At 32.8% G+C, this 11,181-nt stretch overlaps 1 protein-coding gene across 1 annotated transcript; it reads left to right on the top strand.

The window, feature by feature from the left end:
* The first annotated feature begins 6,239 nt into the window (after positions 1-6,239).
* On the top strand, positions 6,240-7,387 carry LOC122026181 (blue copper protein-like). Its single transcript, XM_042584832.1, has 2 exons — positions 6,240-6,569; positions 6,744-7,387. Exons 1-2 carry the CDS (start codon positions 6,332-6,334, stop codon positions 7,244-7,246), a joined length of 741 nt encoding a protein of 246 aa, XP_042440766.1. The 5' UTR covers positions 6,240-6,331; the 3' UTR covers positions 7,247-7,387.
* The last annotated feature ends 3,794 nt before the right edge of the window (positions 7,388-11,181 follow it).

Below are 11,181 nucleotides of genomic sequence, written 5' to 3'. Positions count from 1 at the left end.
ACTAAGGAATCATGCTATACAGGTTGAAACTGCATGCTGGAAAATAAAGCTAATCATGCTAAATAACTAAGCAGGAAATAAATAAAACTAATACTGCATGCTTCAAATTAAAAGAAACTAAACTTACTAACTCTAAGCATAAATGGTGCTTGTTTCATTTGTTTCAAAACTTATACTTTATTACTTTAAAATAATAATCAACTTCTCTTGGGCCCGGCATTGTACAAATTTACGTGCATCATTAATATGAGTCGAGGTAGCTAATCCCGAAACTACTAAGGTACTTCTAGGCGATCTTGTGCCTAGGGGCGATCTAGGAGCCCACCCAATGGACCTTGTGTCCGGTACATGCCATTAAAAAGTAAAATACTTATCTTCTTTTTAACTATAACTTCCTTATACTTGTTATTCTTTAATTCTTTATAACAAAATACCTTGACATTTATTCAAACACTTAGTGTGCTTTTAATCCTACACTTCTGGAATTTAGGATCAATTTAAGACCTTGGTCTTTTCTTACTTATAATCACTCATAACCCCTAAAAGAGTTTAATAGAACACTATATGCATAAAAATTCAAGAGTTTCACAGAATAAACACAATTCTGCATATTAAGCTACACAATTCTGCACTATAAACTCTAAAGAAACTAGAAACTGATTGTTTTAAAAGGAAGGCTACTCATGCACATCTAATAACATAAGGAACTAGAAATCTGCTCTAAGATTGGAGTTCTGCATATTGAGGTAATAAGGAAACTCAAATATGTATGCTTAAATGGAAGTAGCATATCTAAACCTCAAGCTCAGATTTAACATACACAAATTATCTAAACCTCATGCTCAGATTTAACATAAACAAATTATCTAAACCTCATGCTCAGATTTAACATAGGCAAATTTTGGAATTGAAACTACACTACTCAAACAATGGCTCATACTATAATCCGAACTGAAATGCTTTAAAAGAAACATGACTGTTCATGTTCATCAATGCAAGGAAACTGAATTTGCCATGCTTAAAGAAAACTGATCATGCATCCTAAAAACCGTAATAAGAACATCTAAACAGAAACTCAAAGTGGGATTGTTTGTGCCCATTTCATAGCGAGAAAACTAATACTTATACTTTACACAAGAGGGTTGTCCTTGCCCATTAATTAACGCTAAAAAGGTCTAAACTAGTTAGAACTTGAAACTCTCTTAAACTTATACTTCTTATACTTTAAACTATTAATCTTTTCCTATCAACTCTAGAAATCACTAGTATTTAGAGCTCTTAACATCTCCAGAACAAACTACAAAACGATTTCCAAAAGTTAATAAAACTCTTTACCAACTCTATTCCATATGGACAACTAGAAGCAAAATACTAGAAACAATTTAACAAGTTCATCTAAACCTCAAGAAAAACATCATCAAGAATTAGCTATAACCTTGTAACTGGAATCTTAAACAAACCTATGTAAAACTGGTTCAAGCTTATACCTTTATAAAGCATCAGAAATCCTTAAACATGCCATATCAGAACTCTACACTAATTCCTTATGGAAACATGCATTGTTCGGAAATCCAAATTCCGAATTTCAATTCACAAAACCGAAGCAAACATTTACAAATTAAACAACCGAAACAAACCAAATTTCATCACATGCATTTCTCCATTTTCTACAGTTCTGTCCAAAGAATCCTATAAAACTCCATATAAACTGATCATGCACATAAGAATTCATGAACACAAGGACCTGAACCCTTATCTGTCAATGAATCCATAAAAAACACCTTGGTGTAAAACATTTCTTTAAAGCTCACAGAAAGGGACTGATCTACAAGAAATTTCATCCACTACAGAACAACATCCATAAGAATCCACAGCTATTCCGGGAAACAATATGTCAATGAATTAAACCTCCACCTTCCGAATCTATTCAACATTTTTGAAGCAACAGGACAGCAAGAACATCAACGATCAAGAATTAAAGCTCCAATAAAGCAAATCAACCTTAAAATTCAAATCTCCACTAGACTCAAAACATCATTCAATCCTCAAGAATTAAAGCTCCAATAACTTCTCGATCAGGCATTTGATCAAATAGGTATTATGCAGAAATCTCACAGCCTCAACAACATGAAAGAAATCAAATCCAAATTTATTCTTAGCCATGTTAAAGCCATGAAAATCGCAAACAGAACCCCACTTGTAAATTTGAATCCCTCAACAAGACTTAAGCATAATACAAAGCTTTAAATCTGAAAAACTAGGGTTCTATGGCTAACTCAATCTTTACAACTACAATAAGGGAGAAAGTCACGGTAAAACTCAAGAAAACAAGAAAACACCAAAGCAAAAATCGGAGCAACTCTTATCACAGGTGAGTAGCAACTTACCTTGCCGTTCTTGAACTCATAGCCGGTAAAGAAAGCCTTTAGGGTTCGGAGGAGGTGAAAATCTCAACGATCCCTTCCTGTCCGCGTGCCCTCCTCGACGGAATTACCTTGCTTCTTCGCTGCCGTCGCCCGAGAGGAGGAGCCCTAGCCTTGGCTACGCCTTCGCCCGAGAAGAATCGCTTGAAGAAGGGACACGGCGCCGTCGCGGGAGGAAGAAAGGGAAAACGGGATTTTTAGGGTTCGCGTCGGGTGAAAGGAAAAGGATTAAATCCTTATACTTAGGTATTTTATTATCTAACTACTGCTTAAGTATTATTCATCCCTTTCCTTAATTAACACCGGCAGCCAGTACAGCTGGTCAGGCGGGTTTTGCTCGAGTCAAAGGTCTCGGCTTCGATCCCTCAGCGCACACTTTTTATTCCAATTTATTTTAAATATTCCAACTATAGCTTAAATATTTCACTCCATACTTGATTAACAAAACTCTCGCAGACCGATTGGTTGGTTGAGTTCAGTTAAAACCTGGTTCGGGTCCGAGGACTTAGGTTCAAAACCCGACCTTAACATTTTTTTTTTTTTAAACTTCTTCCTCTTGGTAAAAATACCAAACGAACTCCAAAAATTATATAAAAATACTCTAAATATTTCTAAAAATTTCTAGAATTTTTCTATAGCATTTTAAAATATTTTTAAATTACTTTTGAGACTCGAAATGGAGAAATTTGAGTTGTTACACAACCTAGCTTCTAGCTTAGCTTACAATCACCTTAACAAAATCCCCTTTTCTAGAATAGTTGAGAACTGCCCAAAACATACAAAATAATTTGGGAAAAAAACACACATATCTGAGTGATATGACCACATATCTGAGTAATTTAACTTACGACATTTCCATCTATCTCATGAAGTACTACATTTCCTCCCTTAGAAATAAGATATGGTCTTACTTCATCCAATACTAACTCAACATTTTCAGCAGTTAAGGGAAACTCTGCTAATCGATTTGGTGCAGCAATTGATTTAACCACTGCAGCAAACATTGGCAACAAAGACTGTCAGCTTTATCACAGAAATCAACTAAATCAGAGAAAGAATAAACATCCTTTCATTTTGGAAAATATGATCAATGGGTGAACCTTAAGATATTTAACATGAATTCATGGAATTATGGTAGGTGTAGAATATCTTCTAAGCAAAACAACAAAACACAGGAAAAAACCAACCTTGAGGCGGAGAGGACGGAGCGGTACAAAAGAGGCGGCAGCAAAAGAGCACGCGGCTTCCATGAAAGGTGAGGGATTCGTCAATACCGAGGCTCGCATCATATTAACCAAAAATCCAACTCCTCTGTTCTCTTCTTCGTCCTTTTCCGTATTCTCTTCTACTAGTCGACCACTTAAATACCAACTCCTAGGCCAGTTGGATTGATCCATGAATTTAAGTTGCATGGGGCTAGACAAGCATGACCTACATGGAAGACCATTTCACGTATATGGAGACAAAATTATACTAAATTAAATGAATTGTATATTATAAGGAACACCATCAACTCAAAATTAATCCACAACCTAAGGAATACGAATTAAATTGAATGCAAAAAAGAACAATGATTTCAATCTTTGGGCCATTGTAACTAATTTATGAACCCAAATATCATCTCTTTCACCCTATATTGCACTATATATGTAGTCTTTATTAGCAAACATGTAGCATAACAATGTCTTTGAAAAACATCTTTTGTATCAGAACAAACAAAAATGAAAAGGAAACAAAACACCAGCCCACTGATACTAAATGGTAAAACGATTGTATTGGATGTTGTGGTGATTTACTGCAGCCCCAATCTGCATATAGGCCCGTTCTTTATAACATTGAAATCAACCTGAAACCAACGATAATTATGTCTTAACCCACAATTCTCTAGCTACTGATGTATTATAATCCAATCATGCTTTTACGATGTTTCTATACCTTTGGTCCAAAGAGATCTCTGATGTTGTCGATTCCATACAAGATCATTGTCGGCCTGGGTTACACAGAATAATGGTAAGTAAAAAGTACATTTATTCCAGAAGAGAAAAAAAAGGGCGTCATGCTTCGCAGCTTTGGGTGGCGCATGGCGTACAGGTGAGGTGGATGCTCGGAGTCGTCGTCGGTGCTTGCTGCCGTCGCTGCTGGAATCAAGAAGGGTGGGCTATGGAGGTCCGGCCGACGGCAGTGAAGAGAAGAAAGAGCTGTCGGCTGGTGGTGAGGAAGAAGAGACGACCGGCAGTGGGAGGTCGCGTGCCCTAGCCGCGCGAGAGGAAATGTCACGAACAGAAAGGAATCACCAGCAGCACTGTGTCATCGCATGGGTAAAAGGATACGAAATTTTCTCCTCCTTTAATCTGAGCCGTCCATATTGTGATGAAGATGGATGAAGATCTAACCGTCAGATCTTGAGATAAGCGCTCTAGATCACTTAAGATTGAGATGATAACTTGACAGTAGACAACGTTTTTCAAAAATCGTTGTCGTAGACACTAAAAAAAAGACTAATAAATAACGCTTTTTACGAAGCATTGTCTTTGACCCATAAAAATCACTAATAGACAACGATTTTTAGAAAAGCGTTGTCTATTAATAAGAAAATAATGAAATAGACAAAGTTTTTCACTAAAAGCGTTGTTAAAAAAAAATAGACAACGCTTTTTAAAAAAAAACATTGTCGTTTAAGTGTTGTAGAATTCTAATTTTCTTGTAGTGTAAAATCCAAAGTTAGTTGACTAAAATTCAAGAGTGATCTATTACAATCAATTATCAATAGTCCAGTTAACTTTAAAAAGTCTCTAGTTGATTAAAATCTTATTCAGTTGACTAGAACTCAAGTTAAGTATACTCAAAGTCATAAAAGGTATTTTATTTATGAATAGAAAGTTTGTAGTAAATTCATTATATTGTTAAGCCAACTCAGGATCTTAACTTTAATTTACATATACCCCTGCAAAGTTTCAATATCAAACTCGAGCATTGACTATAACTAGAATCTTATTGGTTCTTAGGTTCTTAGGGATATCCCCGGAATTACGATGTCATGATAGAGCATTTAAATTATTATCCAGATATCCATGATTCAAATTTCAGCCATGATATATTTGTAGAAATTTTTCTTCAAAATGAAAGGTGTAACTAAAAGAATGCTGGACTGATCGTCACGTGTATTTCCTGATTTAATCTGATAACCGATGAAAAATTTTCGTAAGATCGAATCGATCATTCTAAGATAACCAATGAGACTAAAAAAAATTATCAATTTTTTTATTAGTTCTCTACCAAAGACTCATTATAAAATAAATATTTTTTTCACACAGGGTATGCTCTTCATTGGAACATCTTAAGGTAAAAAAATATTAAAAGAAAATTAAAAACCTATTTAATATATTTAAACTATGCTAACTTTATTTAACCTAAACAACCCCATGGTATGATTATTATTATATAACATGACTTTACACTCATGTTATATTTTAAACCCTTTTTTATCTGCTGGAAGAAAAACAGCTGATCTGATGTCGTGGTGGGTATAAATCCCAATAACACAGCTGTCATTCACATGAGACCTTGCAACCGCCACCGACGCCATTGATGTCCGATCCCAATTTCCCAAGGCACATTCCTCACCATTTTAATCACCATGATGGTGTCCTTTTCTCTTATACTTTTTCCTGTAACCGAACTGACGTGTTCATGTACATAAAGATTGAGATAAGATTGCTTTGTTTTTTTTTCCCTCTTTGCATATCGCATGTTGCTGTCCACACGTCAATCTTCCATTTCCAAAGGAGTAAAGAAACAAGTGAACTCAGTGGCAGTCACCAATCTACGCAACTTTACTACAGGCTTTAACTTAACCTCCGCCTTCCATTCTTGTATCTTACAAGCCACTTCCTCCTCGCAAGCAAAGGATGGGAGACAAAAAACAGGGCTACGCCTGCAGATCTCCTCTTCGATTCTCAAATTCATCGACCTTGCCCCGTTTTTTGCTCTCTTGTTTGGTCGTAGTCCTCAGCTGTGATGGAACTTTGGCCTACAAGAACTACACAGTTGGGGATTCCTTAGGCTGGTTTGACAGCCTCATGCAACCCAAGGTGGATTACCAGAAGTGGGCGGCTGGAAAAAATTTCTCCCTCGGAGATTTCCTCTGTGAGTTTAACGATCCATATCTCGGGGTCAACTTGTCTGATTATATAAAAAGACGACTCTGTTGTTGAGAAGATTTTATAATTCATCTTTTTTCTCATTTTGGTCTCTTTTATTCGTTTTTGATTTCACAATGACAGATCTTGATGAAATTCCGTTAAAAAATTTTCATTTCAGTTTTTAATACGGACAAGAATCACTCGGTCGTGGAGACCTACAACCTGACCACTTACGAGCGATGCGACTACGAGGATGCCGAGGCTAACGACACCACCGAGTGGTCGACGGCGACGCCGGAGTACAGCTCGGATCCGGTAACAGTCCCTGTACCTCTACTCAAAGTAGGCGCGACTTACTTCTTCTCCGGTAACTACGACGGCGAGCAATGCCAGCATGGGCAGCGCTTCAAGATCGTGGTGACCTACGGGCAGGGCCTGCCGGAGAGCCTCCGAAGCCCGTCAGAAGCCCCGGGTCCTGTGAGCCCTGATGACGGTGGGTCGATGCCGGACTCAGTCCCAGCCAACTTCGACCACCCAAAGAATACCGGTGATGGGGAAGACGTGAAGCCGGCGTCGCGTGCAGGTGAAAGGCTAGTGAGGTTGATGTGGGAGCAACTTTGTGGGATTCACATAGGAATTGGCTTCTTGTGGCTTCTAATGCACAAGGATGAAGCTTTTTAATTTGATTTGAATTTGTTGTCATTATTTTGTTCATCTTTTGTTGGTTAAGCTGGAGATTCATGGTTTATAATTCACCCAATTCATGTGTATGATGATATATAAGGATTTGAGATTAATTAACTACGCTGTCATATTTTTTTCCGATGTGTGTGATCAGAGCATGCCCTTGTTATTTAAAGGTAAACTATTAATTATCTCAATTTTATTCTTCCATCAATGTAGATAATAATTATTTTAATCTATAAAATTTTATTTCTAGAAATGAATAAGGAAACAAAATTTTTTTATTCTAGCACAGGTGTTCATTTTTTATATTTATGCATAAATTTTTACAATTCTAATATAGAAATAAAAATGAAGAATCAATTTCAAAACTATGGATATAATTTTTTTTCTATTTCTACAAAATTAAATTATTCAAAAATAATAATTCTATTTATAATCAATTTTATTCTAAATGCAAAAAGTGTTTACAAAAAATAATCACTTGAATTTTTAACAAAAAAAATTACTGAAGTGAAGAAAAATTTAACTCAAAAATGTAAAAAGATAAACAGAGTAATGTAACATAAAATCATAACATAAACTGAGAAATAATAAAGAAATACAATCTAGTTAGCTTATCTCCATAATCTATGGATCCAGGCGCCTAGAGCTTCCTATATAAGGAGGCCTCCACCTGAAGCAAAGCACAATAACTTCTTCTATGACTGCTCTATTGCGCACTGTTCCTATAAAGTTGTGAGGCTTCTTCGATAACCTGCGACTCAATTTCCTTTTCTTGTTATCAGTATTCTTTTAATAATTCTTGTACTAAAGTTTGTAATATTTTATGAATTATTAGTGATTGCCCAACGAAAGCACTTGACGAGTGCGGACCTTGGAGTAGGAGTCAATGAAGGGTTCTGAACCAAGTAAAATTGGTTTTGTTAGCGTTGTGCTTATTATTTTCTGTTGCGTACTTGAATTACTAACGAATTTTCGACAATCGCTATTCACCCCCCTCTAGCAAACTTTACTATCCAACAAGTGGTATAAGAGCGGGTACCGCTTTGAATTGGTGCAACCACCAATCAGACAAAGGGGATCTTTTTTTAATTTATATCGTTTTCATTTAAAAATTATTCTTACGCATTTCATTTTTTTCCCTCCAAGTTTTTTTAAAAAAAATCACTTCAATTTTTTCACTATTAGTTTAAATTAACAAAATAATCATTCTGGTAAAATTTGTTATAATACTTTTTATTAAATTGGTGAAATATCTTCATTTCCCACACTGCTTACCCCAAGATAAAGTCTTGGAATTTGCTTCTTGTCTATATTTTTTGCAAGTATACCAATGCCTATTCAAGAAGAATGAAACATCTACGAATCACCACCAAACGTTCAAGAAGATTTAAACTACTAGAGGTGAGGAATGGAATGGTTCTTAGGAAGTATAAATTTTGATAATTTATTGATATTGAGAAAGCCTTCTCGGGACTCAGAATTGAACAAAAATGTAAGTAAACTTATTTGTAATATTTTACCTAACAATATTTTATGCAGACTAGAAAAGTACAAGAATGCACATGAGCTTTGGACCTAGTTGATCAAGCTACACGAGGAGTCGTTAGAGCTAGAGGATCAAGTCAAAATCAAATATGGACTCGAGTCAAATCCAATCGAGAAGTTTACTGAATTAGGAGATGCGTTTAAGGTTAGTATAATTTACCAAAATACCCCTATCAGTAGTAGTTAAATAATATGCATGATGATTCAGATAAGTATGAAATTATCTCAAGTATGGTGCATGATAATCTAGATTTATATGATTTAAATTCAAAATCATAAAATAATCTAGACTCTGATCAAGTCAATCAAAACTTTGATCAATTCGACATTAACCTTGAATTTATTAAACAAAATAATGACCAAATCAATTCAAATAATTTAGTTAATTCAGAAAATTTAAATTTTAGTGAACATTTAGACATAAGTAAGTCCAACATTAAAATAAATTCAAATTTAAAAGATAAAAAAGAGAAAATAAATTTAGATAAAATCAATACCTTAATAAAGTATTTAATAATCTAGATAAAATCAGTCTGGAAAATTCTATTCAAAACCAATATAATTTAATTAATAAAAAATTAAATTTTAAAGACAAAGCAAATAAACTTAATAAATATGAGGATAAATTCAAACACTTCAATAAAACCAAAACCAAATTTAATAAATTCAAAATTAAATATTAAAAAAATGAAATTAACAATTAATAAAAAGTTAAAAGATAAACCTTTAAAGAAATATAATTCAAACAATCTAATCAATTCAAATTTAAAAACTAATAAAAAACTTAAACATTAAAAATAACCTTAACTTAAGATTGAAAGAAAATTTAAATATTAAATACACTCCTTTAAAGAAGGATAATTTGACCAATATAATTAATTCAAAAAAAAATTTAATTTAAATTACAAATTAAACATTAAATCTCATTAACTTTAATTATACAAAAATCTTAAAAAAACAATAATTTAGGGGGAGACTTCAAATTAGTTTGGCACCTCCAAAATAATCTGACTGGGTAATTAGGACTAGCTTAAATAGGAACAACAGTTTAACTTGACAAACGATACTAGTGAAGTTTTGGATGATAGTAGATTAGGGAAGCTCTGTCTATGCACGTCTAGGAAGATATGACTTCGACCAGGTGCATTTGAATTAGTGGAACTAACTGAAGCTACCTCTTACGGATCCTAACTAGTTAGACCAAGATTTTGTACTAAGTTTAGTGGATGAGACTATTTGAAAAACTTCGAAGGGATGGTTACTCTAATCATGTTCAGGTGACTCATCATATCCCAAAAGTTTATCCAAAGAATGTCTGTTTGTTGATCCCAAAGCTAAATATGAATAAAACACAAAGTTAAATCAAACCCTGAAATTTAACTTAACTCATCTCACAAAATTATAGGATTCCCTGATCGAAAACATAGATCGGCTGAGATGACTAACGACTTAACTTGAATTAAATTAAATTTAATTTAATTAAATCAAATTAAAATTAAATATAAAATTCAATTCCAAATTATTTTATTTTAAAAATGATTTTAACTTAAAAATTATTTTAACTTAAAAATTATCTTAACTTAAAAATTATTTTATTTTAAAAATTATTTTAACTTGAAAATGATTTTTAAAATTATTTTAACTTAAAAATTATTTTAAATTTAAAATTATCTTAAAAATTATTTTATTTAAAAATTATTTAACATAAAAATTATCTTAAAAATTATTTTATTTTAAAATTATTTTAACTTAAAAAATTATTTTAAAGATTATTTTAACTTAAAAATTATTTTAACTTAAAAATTATTTTAAATTAAAAATTTAACTTTAAAATAAAATCAAATTCAAATTCAAATTAAATTAACTTTAAAATTAAATCAAATTAAAATTCAAATTAACTTTAAAATTAAATTAACTTTAAAATTAAATCAAATTAAATTAACTTTAAATTTAAATCAAATTAAATTTTAAATTAAATTAACTTTAAATTTAAATCAAATTAAATTTTAAATTAAATTAACTTTAAAATTAAATTCTAATTAAATTAACTTTAAATCAAATTCGACTCCTGTCAATAGAAAATACACAAGAGCATATTTCCGAACAAAGAGGAGTAATTATGCTGAAAATAATATTAAGAGTGTGAAAGTGCATAAACAAAGTATGCGTAAAATATGTGAATGTGCATCAAAATATGGTAAATAAGTATATATAATCTACGTATATCACACCCCAGACTTAAATTTTTGCTTGTCCTCAAGCAAAGCCCGTAATATAGATTTATGTGCGTAGATGACATGTAATAATCCCTAATGAATCAATATAAACCTATCATATAGTTTCATTGATGGGCACGTTACAAAAATTATTTGAGTGTGACC

The sequence above is a fragment of the Zingiber officinale genome, chromosome 1A (genome assembly GCF_018446385.1).
Source record: "Zingiber officinale cultivar Zhangliang chromosome 1A, Zo_v1.1, whole genome shotgun sequence".
In the NCBI taxonomy this organism is placed as follows: Eukaryota; Viridiplantae; Streptophyta; class Magnoliopsida; order Zingiberales; family Zingiberaceae; genus Zingiber; species Zingiber officinale.
Note: the sequence above shows the minus strand (reverse complement) of the source record. Positions and strands in the feature narration are given on the sequence as shown.